Here is a 27,778-nt window from a genome sequence, read left to right as displayed (position 1 = left end):
GAAATCCCTCCCAAGTTTTATTATCATTTTTTGTTGATTATTGATTATTTGTTAGTATTCATTTGTTTGAGTTTATAGTACGTAACTTTTATTATTAGCATGCCGATCGATTATCTTTTGTTTTAATCGCACACAGGCAGATACATTTTAAAAATATTTCACATTTACTCTAAACAATGATTGCCTTTATATTCCAGCTTACACTCTGCTTATATGCTTCAAAAGCTTCTATAAATACTCTAGAATAGAAGCTCCATTTTCGTAATTTTGCCTTTCCAAACGTTGTTATCCAACGTGTTCATGCTTGGCACCCTTGGCGTACGGAGCAAAATGAACCAAAATGAACTGGGTTTCGGTGGCAACGTTTTAACGCAAATACAAACTACAAAAAATCTAGAAAATAAGCAAAAGGATGTTTTTTCAAACAGCTTTTCACAAAATAGCCCATTTAAGCTCAACATTGGATATTAAAAACAGATGTTTGCTTAAGTAAATGATTAAACGTGTTCACTCGGACCGAAAGAGACGAACCCTCGGCTTCATTCATTTGCTCAGCGACCGTTGGGAGCGCTTTATCCTCTCTCGGCATAGTGACAGTGTGCGTCATAAATATAAAGTCATTTCGAGATGAGCGCCTTTTTATATAATTTGTTTCACTTGTTTTACTTAGTTTTGTTGTATTATTGTAAATTTAATTTATTTGAAAATATATTTAAAAAAATCTACAGCAGCATTCAATTCATTGCTGTTATTCAAGTCATATTTTTTAATTGTTTTTATTGTGGGTTAGGTTTCAAACTAATCTATTAAACCCATCATTTAACGTTTGTTTAACTAATTTCTGAAATTAAACCCGAGTATAATTAACAAGCTTTACATTGAATTACATTCATGAACACCATCACACTCACAGCACACACTGTACCGCACAACATAAAAATGCCGCAACCTTCCTATGCTGAACACAGTCGTGAAATGCAAGCCGCAGAGTCGAACGCAGTCGTGCCTCTTCGCGCGCGTGAACGGAATTGATTGTTCGGTTTTGGGTCTTGTCTTTCGATATTCTCGCCCCTACACATACTCCATCGCCTCAGTGCAGTGCTACGGACGATCGGGTACGGTTCACCAAAACAAAAATTATAAAACGGAAGTGAAGACATCACCTGAGGGACAGATCACAGTGAAAGATCTTATTGTACGTAGATAACAAACCCACAGTTGCTTTTGCTGCAAAAATTTTGAACGCAAACGCATTAACCTGCCAAGTGTCACCCTCCCGGAGCGTTTAACCAGTGCGATCTCCTCCCGATTTCGTTCAATTTGTAGTGTCGGCAGCGCGTAACGAGAAACGGCGAATTCCTATCCGATTTGCGGGCACCGTGCAATCGTTGCGAATTTTCGGGCTCGGTGTTGGTGTGTTTGTGATACAGAAGTGCAGGAGGGATAAGATAGAGAGGAAAACAAAACGGCCCCTCAAACAGGCAACAGCAGTTGCCTACAGAAAAGTGCAAGCTTTCCCCCAGGCACGACGCTCGAAACGGCGGGCGCGCACACCATTAGAGAAGGAGAGCCCCCCGCCCCCTCGCTTGCAGGGCGATTAGAGAGAAGAAAGCAAAAAAAAAACCTCCCCATCCGCAAGAGCAATAGTGCACAGGTGTGTCCGTGTGTGTGTGTGCGCACACTTTTTTCTTTCTTCAATTGTTGAAAGGGAAATTAGTGAAAACGCGGTGTACCCTCGCGTGAACGTGAAGTGTTGTGTGTGTGTGCAGTAAAGAGGGAAACAAAGGGAAGGGGAAGCAAACAGAAGTGCGAGGGCGTGTGTGCGAGGGAGCGCGGGAGTTTGCCCAAACCTTTTGCCGCTTTTGGTTTGAATTAATTTGAATTAAAACGGTAGCGAAACGGTGTGAATAGTGCGAAAAAAACCGAAGCAACCGAAGCTTTGACGTGCTCACGTGTGTGCGTGTGTGTGGTTGTTTTCTTTCTTTTTTATTGCTTTCTTTGCTGCAAGTCAGTGTTAAACCGAAGCAGGCTGTGTGCACCGAAGAATCTCGCAAACACTTTGACATTTCGTTCCAATTTTTTTTTGCTTTGGAGGACACTGAGGACACACACGCACCGAGGAGAAAGGGAAGTTTATTGTTTGTTTTCTGTGCGGGCGAATAGTTTGGCCGTTTGGTGGAAATTTGCTGAACCAAACGCAAAGGAAGAAGTCTTTCCCACGGATCGACGCCGGTGAAAAATCCCAAGGTGAGTGGCTCGTCCTTTTTTTGTATTGTGAAAATTCTTCCTTCCCCCCTTTCCGTTGGGAATGCTGAACATTACGAAAGACAGTGCGAAGTTAACGGGGCGCTACGGTGGAAAAACTAGCGCAAAACTATGCTTGATTTTAAATATTTTATCGATAAAACAAACCGGTGCAGGGGCCCGGCTACTCGGAGACAACCCCGTCGGTGTGGGTTGCTATGCGAAGGAAGTTTTTCCCTCCCCTTCCCGCTGCCCACCGCGTGTACGGAATGTGCTGCGGCTCAGTAGCAACTCACCAACAACAACAACAACAAAAAGGGGGGCAAATGTATTAACCAACTAACAACACAACCGGGAGTGTGTGCAGCGAGGAGTGTAAGGGCCTATCGCAACGGTTCAAGCCTCAGTCTCAGGGGTGCCTCCGCTTTAGTGTGCAAGAGCTGAACCGGCGGTTAACTTGGATGCAGTGTCCCGGTTTCGCCTTCATTCTAAGCATTGCCGGTGTGGAACAGGTCTGCTTTGGGCCTTTCTTTATTAACAACAGAACCCTATGAAATCGAAAATAGATTGAAGTCGAGCAAAGCCCGAAGCACCACTATCCCTTAGCTTCTTCAGGTGTGTACTTCTTGATAGGCTGGAAAATTAGGACGCTTTTGGTGCGATCCGCGCATCCACTCCAATGCATTTTGAGCGGGTCTGAAGGGGGAGAAGAAATTTCCAACCATTCCGTTGCATGCTCCATTTTCAATTACCCGACCGACATTCGGCCGTTTTGGTAGTTGGGAGGGGCGATTAGGCACAGGAAAAGGTAACTGGCAGAGGCGGGCGGCTTTGGGCTTTTGCTCTTTACGTGTCATGGACATCGCAATTGACAGGGTTTGGAATTGAATTATAAATGGCTCGAAGTCGATGGCTCGGCCTCAGCTCAATCGATAAGCGACGAAGGTTCATCGGGATTTTATGGTATCGTTCTATTTTTTTGTTTTCGTAGAACGTTGTTTGCCAAATTATGATCCTAATCTAATCAGGAGCCTGGCGATCATGATCAGTGCTTCTTATAAAAATAGGGGAAATATGTTCGCATTGGCGTTGTTTTGCTTGCTTCTCTGTTGAGGACATATTTTATGGCAGCGAAACACGCGATGTCGCTGCCCATGTCTCTGATTAATCGCATTATGTTTTTTATTTGTTAATATTTGATGAGTACCTCGAATGAGCCAGGTTTTGTTTGGTGTCTTTTAAATATTATATTGCAACTAAACTTAATTATTAAACATTTGTTTCGTTATTAAATGTTAAACACTCTGAAGCTCAAAACTGTTACCAGGCGAACATCTTTTCATCATTGCTGTTCCAATCAAACTCTTATCGCATCAAAACCGTTTACCTGGTCCGGCTTTTCTCGACCTTTTCCGGCACACAATTCGGCACAATTTTTCATTAAGCGATCGAGATGACTTAATACACCTTTCCCACCCGGCAGATGCGGCTAATGCTCGGTGCGGTTTGAATATTTTCGGCAAACAATTCTTTTTACCCTTTTTCGCTTCTATTGGCTTATTTCATTTAAACGCTAAAACAAAAGGCAAATGCTCCGGCTAACTGGCAAATCGGGCCCGTGGTTCGGCCCGTGAAGGCACCGGGAAGGAGCATCGGGCGAAGGCATTGGGTAAAGTTTTTTCTTCCTTTACATAACTACACAACAATCGACTCGCAATATCACCATCATAAGCCACCGGCAGCGCGAGACATTCCACCGCCTCTCTGCAACATTCCATCATCCTCCCGCCCATTCCGTGTGGGGAGCCCTCCGGAGTGCGCGCGAATTTATCATTTATTGAATCATTAACGGGTTTATGTTTTTTTTGTTGTTGTTGGGTTGCGCTTGCGATCTATTTTGTTGCTGCTGGTGTTTGTACCTTTTTTGGCTGGGTGGTCTTGGTCTTGGTCGTTTCATTATTTTCCAACTGCAGCCATCAATGTGCGCTACCCTCCCCCATCCCCCTCTGTTTCGGTGTGTTGGTGTGATGCGTTGTCCATTTTTACCTTAGTTTGTGTGGTCGTGTGGCGATGGTTGGACAGAAATTCGCACAGCAATTTTCTCTCCTCTAGTTCATTGGAGTTTTCATCGTTTTTCCCTGCTGCTGCAGGTTCACTCTGTATGACTCACAAGCGACGTTATTACGCTACGGAGGGTTTTTTCTGTATGGCTTTGCTTTCTTTGTGCATCGCTCGGTTCCATTTCATATCTGCTTTCCGAGACGTCATCTGTCTCGAGAGCATCGGTTGCGAGCGGATAATCCAGAGTGATTGTGTTTTTTTTGCACTTTGTTCTCGGTCGCTGGGGACCAATCTGAACGACCGAATGGGAAAATCAATGAATTCGATTTTCCATTCACCTTTTGTTCGAAACGAAGTTGTCTCGTGCCATACAATACAGAACGTGAGCAATCAGCTTAAAACATTGCCAGCGATAGAAAGCGAGAAGTCAACGATACGATGTTTTCTAAATTTAAAGCTGCACACTGATTACTGATTTCAAACTTTTGAAACAACCGACTTACTCGTAATCCACTGTAATTCCACAGAATTCCCACTATTACCGCACAACTCCTCATAATAACAGCAATGAAGAGATGTGCTCGTTGCACTGAAGTTGCATCAAATGTCGTAAAAATATCGACCGGCTGCTACGTGAGCACCCCATGAACGGTGGATGGCAGACCACTCTCCGCTACCGAGTGTACGCCCCACACAGGAATGCACATGCAGCAACCCCCCCACAAACATCCCAGCACTGTCCCCGTCCGCGTCAAGCGTCAAGTTCAAGTTCAGTATCCTTTTATTGCATCATCTTCCCGAGGGCCAGCGCTGGCTGACCAGCAGTACCGCTTATTACGGCAATCAGTCGTCCCGATCCTCCCCCCTCGGGCTCTAACCGCCATCGAGCTCGACAAATGCTGGGGGGAATGCTCTGTGCGTGTGTGCATAACTTTGCGATCGCGATTTATGTAAGAGAGATCAAGATCGGAACGTGCACGGGCCTAGGCTCTTCTCATTCAGCGCAATAACTACTGCGCTCCATAATTCTCGTCCATTCCCGTTTTTTCTCCCCCTTAACCATCTCTTTCCGTCTCGTCTTCGTGCCCGTCGGATAGGGTGGCAGCAGATGCAGCCCAAAGAACGCCCCCTTTTGGAAAGATGGGCACCATGTTTACAACCAAGCCGCTGCAGTCCCAACCACAACGGGGCATGCCATCGTGCGGACCCTTGGCGAGCCTCGTTCGACAGGGTCCGATCGATCCAGGCTCGGGTACACGAGAGGTGCAGTTTGCGAGTGGGGAAGTTCTCGCCTGGAAAGTTCATTGATTCCTGTACTATGTGATAATTGCCGGGTTTGAAGAAGCTTTCTGCCGTGGCAGTAGAGAGTCCTGGGGGAGGTGGTTTGAGGGAGCGTCCTGTGTCCTCTTCCAAACCCCGTGCATGAGTGTGATTCTGTTTCGCCAAGCCAAGCATTTCCCCTTTCATACCGAACAAGGCTATCGCCCGTGTACCATCTAGGCACTGAGGGGGGAGCAGTTACAGCATCGCGAACGAGTTCTTTATGTACGCGCTCCAGCACGACCCTGACTCGCATTCTACCGCTACAGCTGGGCCGGACTCTGCTCAAGATGATAATGATGTTAATGTCGAGCCGAAGGTGTACGCTACATTTTATGCCACCTCTGCGCACCACCCCTTGTGCGGCCGGTGGTCAGCTGCATTACATCACATAGCTGCGCGATCATCCCGCGGGAGCCTGATCTTGCGCGCGCGCACGGGCAAGGACCGGGCGTGAATAGTTGCACCAGCCAACAAGGGCTCGTTTCGCCCTTCTTTCGCACCTCACGTGCGCCAGCTCCAGCTGGGCTCTTCAGGCTCAGGGGTGATTATTTTGGACCACACGCGGCAAGCATCGTTCATCGGCATTCCCGCTATTCTTGCGCTAGGAATATCCCGCCGACACTGTCCGGTCGTTGCCATCAGTGTCTTGGGGATCGGGAGGATGGTGATGCGGCATGTAATACGTTCCCTTCAACTATCTATTCCGCGAGAGCCCACTCGCGGCTGGAATGAGAGTGCAAACATATTGAAAGGGATTCATCTCTAATTATTCCATCCTAGCATGATGCACCACAATGCGATGCACTGGTGGGCGGAGAAAGGAACAGATAAATTAGCTTCTATTTTTAGCATCCCGTCCATTCGCGTACCACTATTATGTTACGCGCTTGTACGCCACATCCTAGCATAAAGGTCTCAATAGCAAGGTTCTCAGATGGCCTTTGGAATTGCGCGCAAGCGTCCATCTTCAGCTCACGCCTCAACGCTGCAACTAAATCAGACTGACAGCCTAGGTGGCTAGGTGGACGGACAACACGGGCAGCACACACAACCTTACACAAATCACGCAACGCTCAATGTCCTCCCCAATCGCAAGCGCCGCAAATGTTTCTGTGGCGACGTCCGTGATTTATGTGTCCACTCACGGCGCGCGATGGGGCTCGAGAAATAGATTCGTCGCCTGGGTCGCCGGTCGTGTCGCCACTTCCAGATGCCTTCGGTGCAGCGAAATCGAGGCAATGCATTTGGTTTGATTTTCTTTCTACCGTGTTTTTGTCCCCCCACTTTGTGGTTAAGCGCAGCCTTCTTTATGCTGTTGTGTGGGGCTTTGTTTTAGTGGAGGAGTTCCAGCCCCTGGTACGTGTCCGGGGGTAGATAAGAATGATGAATTATGTAGATCCGATCGTGTGTGTGTGTGTGTGATGTGCGAATTTCGCGGATAGACTACTAACGACGGCCCACTGTACAGATTGTGACAGATATTCAGCCTGTTGCCCGCCCCAAGAAGGTGGACTATGTACGGGTGTGTGATTTGGCAAGGTCCAGATGAGGGCAGCACGTCTCATGTGCAGCAATTCGGATGTAAATGTAACGTCCAAACCCATTCCTAGCTCAACTTCTATTGAGCACTTGGCAACACTGTTGACGCGAGGTGCCTTCACGTGCGGCGAGTCGCTCAGCCGCAGAGATAGGGCAGCGTGTTAGAAAAATGGGAGCATTCAAGCGGCCGGATAATTGGAAGTACGGTACGGCTCGGAATCAAATTTTAATTGCAATCCACACCGTGCGCAACAGTACCCTGCGATTGTTTCGAGGTAATGGAATTTTGAAGGTGATCGTGAGCACCCTCTAACTGAAAAGTTCCTTCTCTGCGCGCGCGCACCAGCTCCACGTGTAAGACAATTACAAATTGACGTTCATTATACTGCAGCTTGACTTCCTCTTTTGGCACGGTCGCAGTTTTGTGATTGGTTTACGAGCCGATTTGCTGCACCCTTCAAGTAGGAGCTCGAGAACGCTCTACTCTCGAAGATCTTCATTTGCGGATCAAGAAGTCTCCGTTAGGCCTAGACATATCATGTACTGCAAACACCCACACCGTGGTTGTAAAGCTGTAAAAGCTGTATGTAAAAAAACACACTCAGAACTTCGAAAAGGTTCATAGTACCTGGGACCGACCAACCAACTGATTCATTCGGAAGGAATTCGAATAATTCCCGCTGCGCAGGGAGCCATCTTCCGAACCAAATACCTTCGCAAAGTCATCCTCCAAAAGGCAGTACAAAGCGGAAAAACGGACGTGTGCTGTTTTGTCCGTATCTTTTCAGCGCCTGTTTGTTTTTTCATACCCGATTCCCCCGATCGCGGATGGTGGTGGTGGTGGTACGTGTGTCCAGCGAGGCTCACCACTGTCCAGCCGGGCCGCCTGCCCTTACACGAGGGCGAATGTCAGAAGACGTGATCTAACAACACATAATTTGCCTTAACGATCACCGGTGTGCTTGGACGGCAGATGCATGTTTTACTGCGCCGTCGCTGTAGTACGGATCGCTAAGTTCCGTTCGTCATCTTCTGCTCGGTCTCGTCTCCTGCTCTCCGCAACGCTACAAACACGCTGGCGCACGGGGGGACAGTGTCTACGCGCGCATCGATCTTGATCCTGGCAATGAACTGAAGTGGCAATGGCAGACGAATGGCAGCGAGGAGATTCTGCGCTGCTGCTGCCAACACGAGATTCTAATTCCAGTAGCGTTAGTCTCATTATCTGTCTTTATTCTTCGATACACGCTCATCCTCGGGCCCTCGTGCACCGACCTGTCCCGACTCTCGGGATCGTCTCAGGTAGCTTGATCGCGGGTGCGTCATGTGGCTTGTTTTGAACGTTCAGTTCCATTACCTTTTTTTCTTCTCATGTTCCCTTTTTCGTGTGTGTCTCTGGTCTCACCCGCTACGCGTTGAGATAAGTTTTTTCCTCTCTCTCTCTCTTTCTGCCCAGCATTCCAGCGCGATCTTGTACGCCGGTGGCCAAAGTAAGGGTGTGTTGATGTTATCATGTTAAACGGAAAACAACAAAAAATTGAACGCTCAAACATTGTTTTCGTGGTTGATTTTTTAGAACATAGCAGTCTTCCCAATGTCCAGATTAATGGAACCTGATGAGTACTGTTGGTACAAAGATGATTATAACAGTTAACTAACTCTACCTCAATATTACGAAACAACATCCAAACCAACACAAAAACAGGACATTCTAAAAAGGCGCATCAGTCCAACGACATCTCGATCGAAACGTCACTGGATGCCAGCGATGTCACATGCCTCTGCCCTGAATAACAACATGTGCGTGAACGGCACATTCTTTGACCGCCGAAACTGGTTCTACGCTGAAGATCGACCTCCTCTGCTCGATCCCTTGCACACCCCACAAAGGTACGCCCTCCCCCTCCCCACCCTTTGCGATCAAGCCAAGATCAGGTCGCATCAGATCTTTGGAGGAAACAAAAAAAAAGGTCGAACATCTCTTGCGCGTCCCCGTTTATCTGGGCATGAACTCGATCGGACGCTCGTGTGTCCGATCGTACGAGATGAATTCGTCCACCACGACGTCATCGTTCCGGTGTTCCGATTTGGAGGTTCATTCCGGTCTGCTTCGCTCGTGCTGCTTACTGGACGTGGACTAACTGGCCTTCTTCTTCACCTGACGTCACCGACATCGATGAATTCCTTTGCCAACGCATCGTGTTGTGTATCGCAATGCCAATGACACCGGCAACGTGGTTCGCTTCGTCTTTCGTTGACCACCTTTTTTTTGTACTCCTTCCTTCGCACGCCCAACAGCCAACCTGACTGCACCGGACCGCGGTGGAAACGAATTCGCAACAATTTCCTCTCGAAATAACGTCCCGCTGCCACTGCCGACCCCACTGTCGGGTGCTTTTTTCTTCCTACTTTTTGCCGGAGGAAGCGCAGCAATGGTAACTGTTCAACAATACTCTCTCTCTCTCTCTCTCTATCTCTCTTTCTCTCTCCTCGGTACAAGTCACGCATTGCGTAATGTGGCCATATTGTGTGCCATTTGGGGTGTTGGGTGGCGCGTTGGTGCATCGGAGATGAAGGAAAAGAAAAACACCAACATGGGCTGTACCGAAATTTTTCACTCCATGCGATCCGGCTCGGAGCTTTCGGTTACACTTCAGTTTGGGTCTTCTCGTGCGGTTTGCTTGTTGCTTGGGAGTTGGACATTTTTCACGCTTGTGGTAACACACACGCCAAAGGTACGGTACGATGAATACAGATGCTTGACTCACACTGCACGATCGCATACCGATCAATCACAAATGAATCAGTAATCCGCTGAAGATGATTATTTAATTTGAGAGCTTGGTAAGGTAATGTCTGCCTGCTTGGAGCATGTCTTGCCTTGTTGGAAATCAATAATTTTAATCATTTTTGATTACCTTTCCCTTAAAATCATTATTACAATGATAAATGACAAGCGTGTGGAAAAGGAAGTGTACACGCTGTCATCTACAAGGTTTTTTCGATCGTCTACTTCGCGGTTCTGTTTTGCTACAGCAGACTACACACATGCGTTTCCTCACTCTATCGCGTACAGTTAGAGGGAAGCTAATTACTCATTCTCGAAAAAACCCGTACCCCAATTGAATAAACTCACGATTTCACGGTACCACTGCCGGCGATGCTGGTCATGTTTGTACACGTTGTCGTCTTAGGTTTTGTGTATCATTTTACCAGTTGCTATGACTTGTACATTGTCTCACAGCCGAACTCAATTTCATGCCGGCTGGAACAAGAATAAGTGCAATTAATTCAGCACGGCATCAATTTCAGAACATCGTTCAATTTGCATGGATATAGCTTCGAAACGAATAAAAAACAAAAACACAAAATAGATGCCTTACAAAGCTGCTTCCATGCATCGTTTATCCATTGACGTGTTCAAAGAGCAATCAGTAATTCAGGTTCTATTTTTGGAGCTAGACAGACACGAAGCTGTCGTCAAGCGGCCTAATTGAATTGTTTCAGCACCGTAGCCACTGCTAATAGAATTGTTGCTTAACTGTGCCCGACTCACGTCCATCATTGCTCTCCCGTTATTTATTAATCGGTTGACGAGGCATGAAATAACTAATAGCCTCACATCAACTATAAATGTCACGGGTTTTTTTTGGGTTTTTTGTTGTTCTTCTGCTCACCTCATGATTCCTCCAAAAGTTGATGAACCCTCCATGTATGACGTTGAGAACGACATTCTATAGCCCAATCAATTACCGTAGCAGTATCATCCATCCGCCAGTGAAAAGTGTGTCCCGCTGTTCATAAATTGAGATTACAGTCAGTCAGGTTTCGGTTTTGACATAGCACATCCGTTTACCTAACCGCGCATAATAATCTCGTGCAAACGTGAGACGCCGATGGTTACACGGTGCAGCAAGCAAACACGATCAAGAAGGTCCCCGGCTCAGCTGCTCTGAGTGTGTGTGTTGGGTGTCGTGTGGATGAAAACTCGACCATGGTTCACGAACTGCACTCACATGAATTATGCATCGGCCATTTGGCCGAATTGTTGACGGAGCTGGGCGTGTGGCAGAAGCTAATAGACCGGCGCAAGTTATCAACAACGCAGAGGGTGCCTTCGCATGGAGGGGGTGGCGTTGGCGAGTTCCACCAAAGTGTTGCAGATAGTTGAAGGAATACTTTTGATGGAATCAACTTCATTCGGAGCAATTCCAAGATCAGATGATGTGTGTGTGAGAGCTGTTGTCATAAAACATCATAACAAATTTGTGCCTACGTGCACACGCCGTATTAGTAGTACCTGCTTAAATATGAATGAATGCGGGAATGAATGAGCCGTGAATCGTGCTCGTAAAAAGCTCATGCGGCCAAATGTCTGGTGCAGTAGTTAGTGAGGCTATTTTCTACTTAAGAAAATACGATAGACAGACCTACTGATTGTGTTGTGACTAGTGGTTGATTGGTGAGGTGGTGTATGGAATGGAAGAAGTTCCCTAGACATGAGGGAGGACGTATCGAAGCACGTGAGCTTGGCAGCATGGAATTGGTGTGGACACCAACCAGCTAACTCCACGTCACGTTACTTGACCGATCGTTCGATGTGTCTTTATGGTTTGGAGGTCTTGGTCTTGTTCCGAAGGATTCTCAACAGTAATCTTTCTTGTGAAAATCCTAACTAATATTGAAGTTTTCACTGAACAGCAATGGGCTCCGTTGGAGAGAAACTCCTTAGCTAGTTGTAGTTATCGGAAGGAAATGCAACTCACAATACCCTAACAAACATCCACATACAACACATACACACTCATCCACTAGCTCTCTCTCTCTCTCTCTATCTCTCTGTAGCAAATAAACGGTGGTCAGTGTCGAAGGCTAACGTCGAGGACCGAGTACCGAAGACTGTAAGCTTTCAAGTGGTATGTGTGGTGATGTACGTGACTACCAACCGCAATGCGTGAATGGCCGCATGCGATCTACCCGGTCTGATCGCCAGGTCGCGATTTCGCTGGGCTGCGCAGCGTAGAAGAAGCGCGTACACTACTCGTGTGTGTGTATGTGGCAGCAGTAGGGACATATGCTCGCCTAGAGCTCCGGTGCACACATATATCTTGTGTCTTGTGTGCGAGGGGGGCATTTATAGCATTGACCTTGCGGCACCCTGGTTGCCGGTGCCGGTGCTACCGATACTCTATTGCCGGGCTTCGCCTAGTCGCCGCCCGGTGACGGATGTTGATGCCGCATTATTGTTACCACTCTCCGATACACGGCACGGCCGTTTCTCCTTCCCCAGCCCAACCCACAACCGAACAATGCTCACTGTACGACCCGAACAGTCGCCAATTCGCGATGTACAACAGACCCCGCGGTAGAGCCCTGGTTGCGCGGTACGCTTTCGACGGTCGTATGGTGGTGGAATGCAACGGCGTAGTTGTTGGGTGTCTGAATTTGGAGATTGTTCCGTTAGTTTGGCGGGGCAGTGTTTGTGGTGGCTGTACATGTACTTCCGCTTGCGAATTTTGCCCTCGCTGTGCCATATCATTCCTTCCTTCTCTATATTCTGCTTTGTAGCGCGTTGCTGGTAGAGTAGCGTGTATACTATTCCTGTTAATGTGGTTCCAATCAATTGTGGTTTGTTATCTAGTTCTAGATATCAAGCGCATAGATTAATCTTCTAAAGTATGATGTATGGATCTCCAAAAAAGCTGATTCCCAAAGCATTATTGAGCAAACAACCAAACCTAACTTTGCTATGCTGTACGATCGATTAGCGAAGTACATCAACGCAACGAAGCAAGAGGGCGCACTAAAGGAACCACATACCACGAACTTGGTGGCCGGAAGGTCCTCCGTGCTAAATGCCAAGTTCAGACCAAAGTGGTCTATTTTTGGGGGTTACGATTAGTTACGATTTGGTCGTAATTAATGCGCCCCTACTTCCACTTCTGCATTCCACGCCCACTTCTGCATTGACGTTGGCTTTCGTTTTGTGCAGCCACTTTACTTTGCCACTCTGCCTGCTAGTGCTCGTCGGGGGAGTGCTTGCAGTTTTCTGTTTTTGTTGCTGCCGTTTGTGTTACTTTTGTTTTTCTCTTGTTTGGTTGTTTCAATTTTTCGCATTTTTTGTTTGTTAGCTCACACATTGTTTGTTTATACTTTGCTGCCGTTTACACAATCCAGGCGTGTGTGTCTGTGTGTGTTAGTGAAGCCTCACACGCAGTTATGTACGGTGTTGTTTTCTTCGCGCTTCGGTTTCGTGGTTTTGTTTTCGTTCCAATATCTAAATGTCTAACAGTATGATTTATTTCAGCTCCATGACACCATGCCACCATATTACCTCGGGGTGCTCGGGGTGCTCGGAATGGGGCGTGTTCGTTCGGTCGCTGCTCGTCCGGTCACGCTAAAAGTGAAGCTTTTGCGCTACTCCACGTCACGGGGGGGGAGCACTGTTTCGAAGCTGCTGCGTATCGCGCAGCTAGTTGGCGTGTGCCTTTGAGGCGCTGGTAGCGCCACTACAGCAGTAAGCCACACATCCTTTTCGGCTACCTTTCTGTCGGCTGCACCGACTTCCATTGCGCCTAATTCCAATGTGTAGATGGCGTGGTGTGGTGGGTTATGCAGTTTTTTTGTTGTTGTTTTAGCTGGGAGTGTTTGTATCTTCACCATGGTGAGCTTTCCTATCGTGAAACATGCGCACGCTCCTCTTTCCGCTGTGTGTCTCTGTAGGCCGCCCGCCATTGCTTTGCTTTGTTGTTGATACTGCCACTTGTTTTTTGGATAGCCGTCGTTGTACACCGTGTGCGGCGATTAGATTTCAGTTCTACAAAAACTCCCCTTCTTTACCCCGTTTGAAATAGAGCATCATCATTTCCTAACCCCTCTTCATACTGGTACCTCTTTCCCCGCGTAGCAAAACATGCCCTCGTACAGGGTGACCTAGATTTTCACTTTTTATGTTGCTGTTTTGTTGATAATTCTCAGTCAGTAGGTTGCTCCTAAGCGACCCTGTTTTTTTTTGTTTGTTTGCTAGAGCTTGCCGATACGAACACTAAAATGTGTGATAGATGTGGTACATTGCTCCATCATTTGCTCCTCATTCACTTTCCAAACCACATACAACCACAATGGAGCGCAAAAGTCAAGCGGGAAAAGGTGGATCACCATCCCACACCGCATCATTTCAAGTTCAACCACCTTCCACCAAGAATGCTCTGCACAAAACCGCGTCAACTGAAATAAATGACAAATGTGTCGTGTAAATTATATGCAGAAAAACGAAAGTTTTAATGAAATTGAAAGTAACCCCTCAACCCCTTCCCCTAACCACATGGCCGGTGGCGTTTGCTCACTTCTAACCTAATTCCGTTTGGCACCTTCGTTCACCTTTTCACCTCACGCGCAGGTTGAACATCTGTTCAACAAGCGGCACAGAACTAATTTCATTCAACCCGACAACTTCCCCCCCAAAAATCGTATCTGTTCACCTCCGCAGTAACGCCGTCTGTTCACCTGAATGCCCCTGGTTTCGATGAAGTTACCCTATTGTGACATAATAAACCATCCACTGTCACGTTTCCAGCCCGGTCCGTGCATGCGGTCAATGAGCTGGCTCGTAAAACTGCTCGGTCGAGCTAGCCCGGCATCGATGACACGTACGTATCCCGCGGGACGACCGACGACTGACCGCACCCAGGCACGGACCGTTCCACTGCGACGACCCACCACTAACGGCACCAGCCCTAACGGTGGAAGGGAAAATGCTAAACTTGCCAAAACGGTCCCCACTCCCCACCATCAACAGTGGACAATAAATTCTCTTGACCTTTGGATCGTATGCGTCACGCGTTCTAACCGGGCGCGAGGGGTTGTCGCAAAGCACAGCAGCGTCATTACACGTCTCTCGCTTAAAGAGTTTAAATGGCGCACGGGCACAATCCTTTCGGGTTTTGCCTTTTGCACCGGTTCTGACCACTCCCCTAGGTCGTCGAGAACGAAGGCTACGGCTCTGGCGAGTCGCGGCGAGGGCATGGCGGAGCAAGGGGTAAATGCAAACTCCCCTGTCACGACTGTAACAAGAGTTTGCTAGATGACTATGAGTCGTGCTTGGAGTTTTTTTTTGTTTGCAGTTCAGTCCTCCTCCTTTGCCTGCTTTACCTGGACCTGCTGTATCATGAAGCTTTCACCAGCTGTTTGGTGGCAGGAAGGTTCGCTCCCGAAGGGTTCGGCCGTTCAAGTTCACCAACACGTTCACGCGATTGCGATTGTTCAAGTTCACCAACAACCGGGCAGCGGTTGTTTCATTCCCCGTTTTTTTTTTTTTGCTGCTCTTCAAACAAACTAACTAACAACTACTCACAACAAAACAACAAAAAAACGCTCCCCACCCACCCACTAATTGCAGCTACACTCGGTGCTCTTTCACTTTCGTGATCTATTTCCGAACGAAATTCTATTTTATGTGATCGCAGCTGACCGCGCGCCGGATACGCCGATCCGCAATTGAGGCGTTCACAGGCGCTGCCTGTTCGCGCTGACAGCATTAGTGTATCGCAGTTCCACATCTAAACTTTGGCTTTCCATCCTGTTTCTTCCCTCTCTAGCTTCCAGCACCGGACACACCGGATTCGACGGGCCGACCGACGAGACACGAAGATGGGCCCGACAGATAAGCTAACCACCGCTGACCGACGCCACCACCACCACCGCACGATGACCGCACCGCCGCCAGCTCGCTGGGCACTGGGCGGCGTAACGATGTGTCTATTGCTTCTCACAGCGTCCGTCGTACAGACAGGTGAGTAATTGCAATCCCAACCCAACCCGTCACGCAATGTGTACAGCGTACAGCCGATGGTTTCGCGCGTCCGACACCTTGCGGGCGGGCCCCAACCATGTGCGATTTTGAATAGAAAATTAGAAATGCGAGTAGCGCTTTCCCGCGAGGGGAAGCTAGTTCTCAGGATGTATTGATGGAGGTGGTGCTTCTAAGCAGACAGTGCATTGGCTGAGCGCAATTGTGCTTGTGCACGTGCACGTGGCGAGAGAGCACTGAGTCTTTTCACTGTCGGTGCAGTAAACAACTTAATTGGGTGTGAGTGTGGTTGCAAATTTCGCTAAAAGGTCGTCGAGATATCGGAAATTGGATTACAACGTTGCTAACTCTGGTGTTAGGTACATGAGCTGAAATGAATGCAGAGAGTGAATAGCAACAATTGCCTTATTTCCTCAAAACATTGATATTACTTAGATAGTAGATTGATGATAGCTTTAACAACAGCTTTTTTGAGGACTAGCATCGTATAATTCCAATGAAGCTAGCTACAATCAAACCTTTAATGGCACCCAAAGCACTCTCCATCCATGTTCTTTCTAGCGACCCTCAGAGGCTAATGAAATTGTGCGTTTCATCACATTCGTTATTGATTTCCTGCTTCTGCGTCACTGCACAGTACACCTATCGCCATCGCCAGGGCATTTGCAGAATAATTTATATCCTGCGCTTTGCATCAGCCATAACTTGCGCGCGGATGAATTATGCTTAATTTGAATGCAATTAACTACACTCCGCGAGCACTCTGCGGCGTGCGGACGACCGGATGGGCCCCCATTAGGAATGCGTCATCCTTGAAAGCCCGGGGTACCGTGGTACCGGTGGCGGTGGCATTTTTATTAAGCCTTTTCGTAGAAATGGCCCAACGGTGGTAGTGCGGTGTCTTCGGGCTTGCACTACACGGGCAGAACTCTCGGTGACTTCTGAGCAGATGAAGAGTGTTTGTGGTGCTAGAACTACAGTTTATTTGTGCTAGCATATGGTACGAATACCTTCGTCCGGTGTGACCTTGAACCAGACAAACCAACGACGCCGCAGCGGCACTACAAACAGCAAAAGGTTCATGTTGGGTGCTTTTTTTTCTTGAAGCCTTCCCCGACACTACAAACATGTGCAAACAGTAAGGATGTATCATATCCCACACCCTCCTGTACCTACCCAATTTCCTGGACGAATAGCCTTCACCACACAACCGAAGGGAAGGGCTCACCAGCGTGTGTGTGTGTGTATGTGTTTGCTAATTACGCTTGCAAGGCACATCCAACGCCGCCACCGTCATTCAAACCGCGCTGCCGTCGTCTGCCGTGATGATAATGACCGGCCGGACCCCGATGGTGGTAGATGATGATGGGTCACCAAATTTGAAACATTGTCACGACCTGATACGAACTGCGCCGAACGGCCAGCACACCACCGCACCCAAGGTTCGGTTTTGCACTGTACGGGCCACACACCAGGGGCCAGGCGCTGTGAGGTAAAGGTCACCGGTGGGAATGACTTCCGGCAGCCAGTACTCGGTAGCGTTAAATTGAATCATTTCATTTCGCTCCCGCGCATAGCAATATCTAGGTTTGGAAATTCTGGAGGACGTTGAGTTGATGGGTGGTAATGTAGTCTACGGAATGAGACGGTAGCATCACACTCCGTAAGGACGCACGTGCCATGGATGAATCGATATTGTCGTGTGGATCTGAAGCTAAATCTGAAAATTTCCTTGCGGATATTCCCATCTGTATCGCACCAGCTGACCAAGGATGTATGGCGAGTGTCAACTTGGTCAAATCTTGCTTGGAAATACCGGTTGTTTGTTGAAAATGACATTAACGCGCGTTAATTCCCTTGCATCATCCGCTCACCCAAGCTCCAATACATTCAAGTTTTAGGATAAGCCATCGTGCTTCGTCTTGGAGGTTGTGTCCTCAACGACACGAAAATGATAATAGTTTTACTTGTCAGCCAAATTATGGCAATGATTATTCCTCATGATGTCCGAACATCCCTATATTGCATCATCAGTTTATTGGCCAGCTTTACGTAACCTTTCTTTTGCACGGCACACGCAAAGTGCCGTCGAGTTGATCAAGTTCATTGCTTTTCAATTGCCGTGAAAACGGACACTAAAACTGATGGACTCGTCTACTCGTTGCTCCACAGGAATTGGAGGTGACTTTCTCAAATTTCGCCAAGTAATGAGTACAGTGCTGAGACCCACCCAGCGCACTGTATGAATGAAGTTCCTGCCACCTCAGCACCACGAACTGCACCCACAAACAGCGGTAACGCCGCAACAACAGCTGACCATTGCTGAAACCTGAACCTTCCCCAACAAAGCATACGGAGGACCACCGATGCGGGCTGGTGGCCGTTTCTTGTTGCATTTTTATTGCCACCCAAGACTCCCCGGCGGCCCCAAGAAGAGGGCCCATCCCATGAGGTAGGGCCCAGGACGGTGGCCTGGTAACCTTGGTATAGGAAGTAGCAGGCAGGCGAAAAAAAAAACACACACACACACACACTGGCTTTCCTTGCCTACCGTGTTGGGGAAAGAGGAATGCAAATTATGCAAATTTCTACGTTTCTATCTCTAACCGCCCATCAGAGGACGATGACGTCCGGATGTGGCGTTTGGTTTGGTTTGTGACTGGCGGGAAGAAGTAGGCAGGCAGGGAGGTAGGACGGGCCAGGTGTCTTGTTTCCGTTTCGTTTGAAAATAAACTCATCGACACTGGGGATGGAAAGTTGAGCAGTTCTAAGGTCCAGGTTGAGTTCTACGAAGCACAATCTCTGGAGGTCAATGTCAGGTGTTGGATAAACGGTACCCTTCCGGACAAGGAGGCTAATTGCTATGCAATTTCCAGCACTTGTTTATCGCCGTAACCTTTGCCCGTGTTTTGGTTTAGGTCCTATGTTACGAGAATAGAATACACGGGCCTAACGGGGAACGTTCAGGGTGGTCTGAGCTGGACGGTTTTTAGGTTTCTATTTCCTTTAAATCTAAACTCCACCAACTCCGAGTAATGTGAGAGATGTATTCATCTTCCTGGCGGTGAGTTTTTGATGTGATTTCCTTCCAATCCTTCTCAAATGCATCGTTGACGTCTCCTCAAACATTTAAACTCGCTTGGTGTTTAAAGTAAACCTTTCCACCACCATCACCACCACCACCACCATCAATGGTCGAAGGTAAACGATGTATCTTTGTCACTTGGGCAGCAGTGGGACGTTGTGCAAATGCAGCCGTGCGGCACGGCCCGTGCACGGCATTGTCGAAAGTGATCTCTGATTAATGAGTTTTCTGCCACTTCTCTGCCCTCAACAAAGGTGTTGAAGAAAATCAATTTCTCTCAAACAAAAAGGGTCTCAAACCCTATCTGCGGTCCCCGCTGACCGCTGGTTGGCTTGTGTGCATGGCCCCCTTTTTCTGTTGCCCTGGCTGCGTGCGTTTGCACCTTTAATGTAATGCTCTGTTTGTGCATTTCGAACTTGAATGTATGTCTGCGCCATATGTTCAAACCCTCCCCGTACTATTTGTCATCGTTCACCCCGGCACATATTGTTTGTCGGGCCGTTTCTTCATGGTCACACTGTGTGCAACATTCGCAGCAGCACCATCATCGCGGTGCAACAAAAAGGCGAGAATAACACGCTTATGTGCGAATGAGCGTCGTTTCAGCCATGGGTTCTTGTTTGTCTATTTGTTTGGCTGGCGGATGTTTTTCTACCACCACGACGCCGGTGCGGGCTATTAACGGATTTTGCGGTGCTGCGCGGACGGGTACGTCCACAATATGCCGGTAATTGTGGTATGCAATGGTTCTAAAGCGTGTGAGCGCGCCAATGAGCTTGCAAAATGATGTCGATTGGATTTCCGATTGGAAGGAATTATTTCAATCAGAACCTAGCTCCAGCATCCTGCCGCAGGAGGAAATGATTTCCTAGTTTACGGGGCGATGCAAAGATGCTTTTAATTTACACTACACATTACACCGTACGCGTGTGAGCGACTCTCGGGACTCATTTAGTGACTGTGCAGATATTCATCTCCCGAGTGCTACCGTTTCCCTTAAGGGATGATCTCATCGCTCGGCTATGTCTGCTAAACTTCCCGGGGAGGTTGTGTGTGTTTTTTTCTATTTCACTCTTCTTTCTAACCAATGACAACACCAACCGTCATGACCACCGACGATCGTCGGTAATTGTGATTAGGGAAAATTGTAGGTCTCACCCGAGTAGATGCCCGAGTACCAATCAACAAATCCCCGGCATAACTTCCTTCGCTTGGCAATTCTGATGTTCTGGTAGCCGGATCTTCTCGGAGTCCCTGTCTCACCGGTGCGATTCATCAACTCCCGAGTCATACAGACACACACACATTCCAGTTGGCTGGATTGATGGAGTCATTTGCCAATTTTAGAACGAAATCTTCTTCGCGGAAGTTGAGACATTAGCACAATGTGATTAATTTTTTGCTCCTGCCCTGGAGCACACGATGCCCGCATGATCGAACCCCGGCCGAAGATCATTCAACAATGAAGACAATGTTCGGCAGCTGTTGCTATTATAGCAAACGCAAACGAATTGTGCATTAAACACCCACAGTTGGTGCGTGCTGGTGTCGATTAATGTGGCTGCTTGGGTGAAGCTTTATCACAATAGCTACCTAGATAACGATGAAGGTGGGAGTAGTATACGTTTCCCCCCCTCCAGTAAGGCAGGGTTGCTGAGGAGCGGCGTCGTAAGGGTTGGGAGTTCACCAAGCAAGTGATGAGAAAGGTGAGAAAGATGCGTGACTATGACGAGATTGTGTTGAGAGATATCAACGAGAGTGTAAATAAAAAGGTTGAAATTGTAGTACACAGCTATCAGTCTGGGATAGAACAATCTTGCTAATTCACTAAAATCGACAAGTTTCATCAGTCAGTCAGTGTGGTGTTACAGGATTGACTTGGACGTCATATGTCTGGACACGAATGAAAAATGAAATGATCTATGCAGCCTCTACCGCATGAGAAACTCCAACACCAACGTTTCCAATTACCTGTACAACAATCAACTTTTCCTATCATGTTCCATTTTTCCCGGTTCTTCTTTTTCTTTATCTCCAGGACCTGTGATCCGATCGCGACGCATGATCCGCGAGATTTATGTCGAAAACTCGGCCGCATCCCCAGCGGCACCAGAAACCGTCCCGGCCGAGATGCCTAGCAGCACCGCCAGCAACGGTAAGTCTCCTCCTCCACCCGAATTTGGTTTAATAAAAGTGAAAACTTTCATTAAAATTCCTTTCCAACTCTATCTTTCTTTGCCCCATTGCCATTGCTTTCTCTCCGCTCCGGCAACTCTACCGCTGCTATCTGTTGTGGCCGACTGACCGATCCAACGCAATGCGCGCGACACAGCAACGGCAAGTGACATGTGCCTGTACGATGGTTCCTACATTGAGCGATCGGCGATAGCGTGCGAGAAGAAGCACGGTTGCCGTGCGATACAGAAGACGGGCGAATGCTGCCCCGACTACCAGTGTGGTAAGTGTTTCGAAGCCGATGTCACCGAAAGGTCGTCCCTTTGTGCTGCGATATCAAGATGAACCATATTTGCACTGCGGTGGATTATGATTGTTTCATTGCATTCTCTCCCTCTCTCTATTTTCTCCATTCTGCAGAGTGTCAACGCGACGGCAAAACGTACGCGAACGGTGAGAAAGTCTTTGATCCGAACACGCCTTGCCGTGCCTGCTACTGCCAAGGTAGGGTCGAATGCAGTCGAATGTATAATTAAATTATACTCTTACTGCAGTCACACACCTGGAATGTGTCTAATGTGCTCGGTTTTTTTTAACTTTTCAGGAGGTGAAATTACTTGCAGTGAAGTGAGCTGCTACAAACGCAACGACTGTGATCCGAAGTACATCCCCGGACGATGCTGTCCAGAGTACGACAACTGTCCCCCACTAGGTAGGTTGTCACGCATTCTACCGGTCACGGTCTGCTGGCCTTTCCAACACTTCGTTTGATATCATAATTAATCAAATGTATTGTTTTGTTCCTGGTCCTCCAACTTCAGAAAACTTCAAAATCACAGACTCGAACGCAAAGGATACCGCACACAACGAACGACACGACGAGGAAACGAACGAAGTGAAGGGAAACTATGCTGCCGAGGCCGAGGACCTGACAGGATCCGGACTTCAAAAGCAACAGCCAACGACGGCAACGCCAACAACGCCACCACCGCCCACCGTTACACCGTCGATGCCGAACGATAATCCGCTCGGTATCAAGATCAAAGAAATCACCAAAGCGGAAGAGATTCGTCTGACCGACAATCGTCCTAGTGCGGAAGAGCAGCAGCAACAGCAGCAACAACAGCAACAGCAGCAACAGCAACAATTGTTGGCTAGTCGCGAAACAACTGCCGCCTCATCTTCACCCCAAAGCGAGGAGCTCGTCAATCTCGAACACTTGGACGTTCACGTGCCGGACGATGATGGCGAGAACGGGACAAAGATTGTACGCCACACCGATGCCGACGGTATGCGCTCGGAGGTGAATAGCGGTGAGCAGCGGAAGGACTCTAGCGCGAGTGAGGAATCGCTCAAAACTACCTCGGCGGAAAACCGTCTGGAATCGAGCGAAGCTTCCACGATCGGTACGGTGTCATCGACCTTATCCGAGTCGGACGAATGGATGGACGTGAAGGAATTTTCCGACTCATCCACCTGGTCGTCTTCAAGCTCTGTGTCCGTCAGCACCTCGACCCAAACACCCTCTTTGGCTCCCTCCACCAGTGGACCATCGGCCCACGATGAAGAGGTCGTATCGGAGAGCAATATGAAGCCATCGAAGCAGGACAATGCACTCCCAGCCGTGGTTCAGATTGGCGATAAGCTCGTGATTGTGGACCACAATCAACCGAAACCCATCACCGTGATTCAGGTGGAGGAAGTGGAAGGTCTACAACGAGGAGAGGACGACAGCGTGTACGATCAGGAGATGTATACCGAGCGTAGCCTTCCGGCAGCCGTCGAAAGTGGTCGTGAGTCATCGAAGAAGCTGAAGCTTCATCATTCGGCTGAAGTGGAGCAAGAAACACTCTCCACGCAAGCGGATTCTAGTGCTGCGTACGAAACGGTTTACCATTCCGGATCTACCGAGCAGGGTGGCGGTTCTTCGGAGGAGATCTTCGAGACGCAACTCTACACCGAGGGACCGGAAGATGCCGCAGTTTCGGCGGAACGGAACGACACACAGCGCGGTGAACCACTGTCGGTGAGCAAGGAAGAGTTTCTTCACATGGGCGACTCGCAAGAACCGGCAAAGATTCGACAGGAGGAAGATCACACGACAAGTGGACCCGTTGCTAGCTCCAGTACATCGTACAGTAGCACCGAGGAAGGCAGCACCACCATGTCCGATCTGCCCGTTTCCTTGAGCTCCGAAGCTTCGGGCGATGAGATGATCTACGATACGCATTTTTACACCGAAGGACCGAGCACATCGTCGGAGGAGCATGGCCCAACGCTAGGCACGGGCTCGGAAGAGTCCTCAACCGCTGGCAGTACGTACGTGCCGCGTCACCCTATCCCGGTAGCGGATGAATTGGCCCCACCGCGCGAAACCTACATCGAAGACAACGAACACGAGCTCATCCATCCTGGGTTCCAGCCCATTCCGGAAGATTTTAGCCTTCCGCAGCTGGATCAACCGGCAATGGAGATGGAAATGGAGCATCACGCAGCCGCACCGAAGCAGGAAAAGATTCTTTCCGATGTGCTGAACTTGAAGCACAACATGTCCTCGACCACGGGTCTTCCAGTGGGTAGTGCGGAATCGACGACCACCTCGGAAGCTTCGAGCCAGGAAGAAACGTCCAACTCCCCATCGTGGTTGAAAGAAGATCCCCAACCGCAGCTACGCTCACCGGGCGAACCACTACTAATTCCCGAGTGGGAGCGAATGAATGGTACGAGCGGCGGCAGCAGCAGCAACAGCTCTTCCGAGGAAGATCTCGATCAGGATGCAAGCGGTGGTGGCAATGAGCCAAGCGATTTCCAGGTGCTAAAGATGGGCTCGGAAGAGTACGTAGACGCTGGCAGCGAGGGCAGCGGTTCCGAGCATCCAACCTCTCCGGCCACCTCGGCCAAGACGTCAAAGGCCGAAGACCGGTCGGAAGAGGACGACGAGCCGGAGGGTAAAGCAAAGGAACCAACTTCGGCGGGGGCAGTGGAATCGGCCGCCAATGCTATTCTCGATATCGATTCTCCCGCGGCGACGAACGCCACCGACGATCAGTCGGATAGTGTCAAGCACAATCCAAAGAACGATGTGGAGAGTTTGAAGTACGATGAGGATGAGAACAATGCCACCGCCGAGGAGGCCATCCCCAAGAAGGTGCAGCAGCTTGAGTCCAGCGAGCAGGACGTGACAGCGGGCGGTGTGCAAGCGCCCACGTTGACCAGTGTTTGATTTTCCCCCGTACCGGTGGAAACAATAGCAAAAACAAACCCCTCTGGTGCCAGTTTTAACAAGCCCCCTTTCCCCTTTTTAAGCACAGTGACACAGTCCTCGGAAATGTTAAGCAAGCAGAGCAATGTGGTGTGGTGTAGGATATCATCTTGGTTATCTGCAGACGTGCCATCATGTTGAAGATTTCCTCAAAAATGGCAATGATCAGGTTCGAACCACCTCAGAAGAACAGAAGAAAATGGGACAAACAAACAAACAAACAAAAACTAGCGTAACACGGAGGCTTTCTCAAGGTCTCATCATCGGCATTAGGCATTCATGGGAAGGTTCATGTACAGTCGTTTGATTGATTGATTCAAAATCCTTACGTTTATTGACAGCCGAGCAAATCCGATGTGCAAATTATTTATTGTTCGCACCGTACACAGGACATTCCTCCATTACTCGTTTCATTTAGTTAATGCTCGTGGTGGCATGCAACAGCGGATCCGGTTTTTGCGATCCCCATTGATATATAGTGCGGATAGGTACAAGGAGATACTACTGTAGATACAAACAAAAAATAGGACGCCGCATCGTTACCTCTCGGTGGCGGTGATAAAGGTGTTTGAGCGTCGTCGTCGTCGTAGAGGGGGGGTAGAAAGCCCTGTAGAGCAGCCGGTATGTGATAATGCGCGATAAAGAATTGACGAGGGATGAAGAGGGGCGAGGGATGTAGAATGGCATTAAAAAATGGCATTCCCTTGCGCTCTGTTTCTCTGCAAGCCATACCATGCCGGTTTTAGTTTACAAACACGCACACACACAAACACACGTAAGACAGACTGTTGTGTTTAGGCACTAGCAAGTACGTATTTATTAACTGTCATGCTATTTATAATACCGTCGGATCCTCTATCTTTTCACCTACAAACGCAAAACCAGCCCATCCCGGCGGCCATTATCGCTCGCACAGCTGTGAGTGGAAAGCTCCCTCACAACAGTCTTTAGCAGCAGCAGCAGCAGCAGCTCCTCAATAAATGGTGAAGAAGAGCAGAAGCGAATTTCATAGAAATAAGATAAAATTTAGGAACGAATCGTACGTGAAATCAGCAGTCATATCTTAATCTTAATAGTACAGTCTCTCTTTGGAGAGAGAGAATGGATTGGCAGGGGAGCATTGCAGTCCTGTTGGTTGATGATGGAAGCTACCGTTAACTTGGAGGGACCATTCAGCTGCAGCATAGTCCTAGACATTAGACGATTTTCAGCGCTGCTGAGAATGGACAAATGTGGACAAGGAGGAAAGAAGGAAGCATTTTTTATTCTGAAAAATAAAATAAAGAAAACAAACAAACAAATTTTCTGGTACACTACCAACATAAAACCTATAACTACAAGTTCAAGTATAATAATTATCACTAGCACGTAATCTAGTATCTTGTTGAGCGGCGGGGGTAGATGGACGGTAAATGCAGTAAATTAGCCTAAGAGCGTTGTAGTCTAGAGCTGGGGAAGGCGTAGCTAGCTAGTGAAATTAATATTATTCAAACACAAACACACTGTAAAAAAACAAACAAACTATGAATGAATACATTGCGAAATGGAATAAATATTTCTACGACAAGGTACGACAAATCTACAGCGTGCAGCAAAGTGTTATTTTTAAGGGGAGGGAAATTGGTATTTGGTTTTCGGAAGGGGAAAAGCAGAATTAAATCTTTGATTAGAGTACTGTTGTATGTAAAGAAACGCTTCCAGCAAACAAAACAAAACGCTTAGGAAAACGCCTACCGGTATGCTTGCAGTGGGTGTGTTGCAATATTGCATACTTTGAGGCGTTTCTGGATGAAAGAAAGTTCGTCTCTTGTTTTGTTGAAGTCTTTCGTGTTCGATGCAATAATGATCTTGAAAGGTAATAGTTGCTTCAAATACGTAATAAATCCTTCATTTTCTTTACACTAAAAGGTAAAAAATATCTTCTTTATGTCATTATGTTCGAAATGGACAACTGCAATGGCAAAATGAAAACAAAATCCCACCACACAATTAAACCCCACACGGTTGAGGCCTTTCATCAAACAGACAGTGCACATTGAACAATATTTTCACTCCCATCGGAGGACGAACTAAATTCGATTCAAATTACCCACCCCGCACAATGTCGATATTGATGGCGCTTCGTTCGGCCACCGAACCCCACGGAAAGGGTTGACCGCAAACCACCTTCAATAAACCTCCCACCCACTTCGGAAAACGTGACTTCCGAACTTTCCACCCTGCCTCACTACCCCACCCCATCACTTCTGCTCCGTCGTGCGCCAAAGCAGAGCAAGCAAGACAACACACACAAACACATACACCTTCCCTTCAAGCGGAAGGCCGTTTCTGTGCGCGGGATGGGAAAAATGAGAGTGAAAGTTGACAGTTTATCACTTTTTGGATCGTGATCGAGGTACGCGATCGATCGAAGGCAAACCCCAGGAAGCAAACAGATACACACACACACATACGCATGGAGAGTGGGAAAAAACGGGAGCATGTGTGAGTAGTAGTAGGTTCGGTTGAGTCAATGCGTTGGCAGCAGCAGCACGCGCCATATACGCGTGGGGTACACACCGATGTGCCGATGGTAAGAGATCCCGCGCCGCTGGGAAACGGGGCCGGTGATGTTCCGTGTCCGTGTTCCGATAGGCAAATCGTGACGCCCGCGTCCAAGGGGCATATTGCAGGGTGGTAGCGATCGATTATGTTTCTCGCTTTCTCGCTCTCTTCGCTTCCGTTGCCACTGTCTCACAAATGCCGTACAATTTCTTCGCCGTCAAACTCCGTACATTGTGAACGCACAGGTTCCAAGCTATTATCGCAAACATTTGCTTATGGGTTTCGGTAGCGATTGCGTATTATTTGATGGCATTGATGGTTTTGTTTTCGTCTGGCGCGTTATGCAATCGGGTGGAATTATTTGAAGCAAATCGCTTTTCAATGGACGGTTTAATACACACTGAATATGATCGGGGTTTTTTTTTTATTTCGAGGTCAACTAATAAGAGATAAGCGAATTTTAACATTTGCTTCTGTTCGTTTTTGCAAAAAGCTAAGAAAAAACAAACTTGCAGCCAATAAAGGGTAATAAAACGCGCGCTGTGCCTTCAGTATTGTGGTTGAGTGTTTTGTAATACAAAAAAAAACTGTTTTATAGCTACAAAACCCCCTAAGCCACGAGCGAGCACAGTCAACTCATCTTGCTCAATCAAGCACCACCAAGATGAGGAAGTGCAGAGCGGCGTTGGTTTGACATTTTCCTGCCACGACCCCTTTCGGTGTGCATCCTTGCTTA

The 27,778-nt window shown here is 48.1% G+C and overlaps 2 protein-coding genes across 3 annotated transcripts in view; both read left to right on the top strand.

Moving 5' to 3' along the window:
* LOC120957279 (uncharacterized) overlaps positions 1-27,778 on the top strand; it is a 93,144-nt gene that overhangs the window by 62,715 nt on the left and 2,651 nt on the right. The gene's annotated exons all lie outside the window — the stretch shown is intronic.
* On the top strand, positions 958-26,080 carry LOC120960073 (probable basic-leucine zipper transcription factor D). Of its 2 annotated transcripts, XM_040384009.2 has the most exons (8): positions 958-2,247; positions 12,013-12,083; positions 15,765-15,958; positions 21,100-21,216; positions 21,394-21,519; positions 21,657-21,740; positions 21,841-21,948; positions 22,058-26,080. In XM_040384009.2, the coding sequence occupies exons 3-8, from the start codon at positions 15,817-15,819 to the stop codon at positions 24,457-24,459; spliced, it is 2,979 nt and encodes a 992-aa protein (XP_040239943.2). In that variant the 5' UTR covers positions 958-2,247; positions 12,013-12,083; positions 15,765-15,816; the 3' UTR covers positions 24,460-26,080. The 2 variants fall into 2 exon arrangements, with proteins under 2 accessions (XP_040239943.2, XP_049464484.1); XM_049608527.1 differs by lacking the exon at positions 12,013-12,083.

This window comes from Anopheles coluzzii, chromosome 3, assembly GCF_943734685.1.
Source record: "Anopheles coluzzii chromosome 3, AcolN3, whole genome shotgun sequence".
NCBI lineage: Eukaryota > Metazoa > Arthropoda > Insecta > Diptera > Culicidae > Anopheles > Anopheles coluzzii.
Note: the sequence above shows the minus strand (reverse complement) of the source record. Positions and strands in the feature narration are given on the sequence as shown.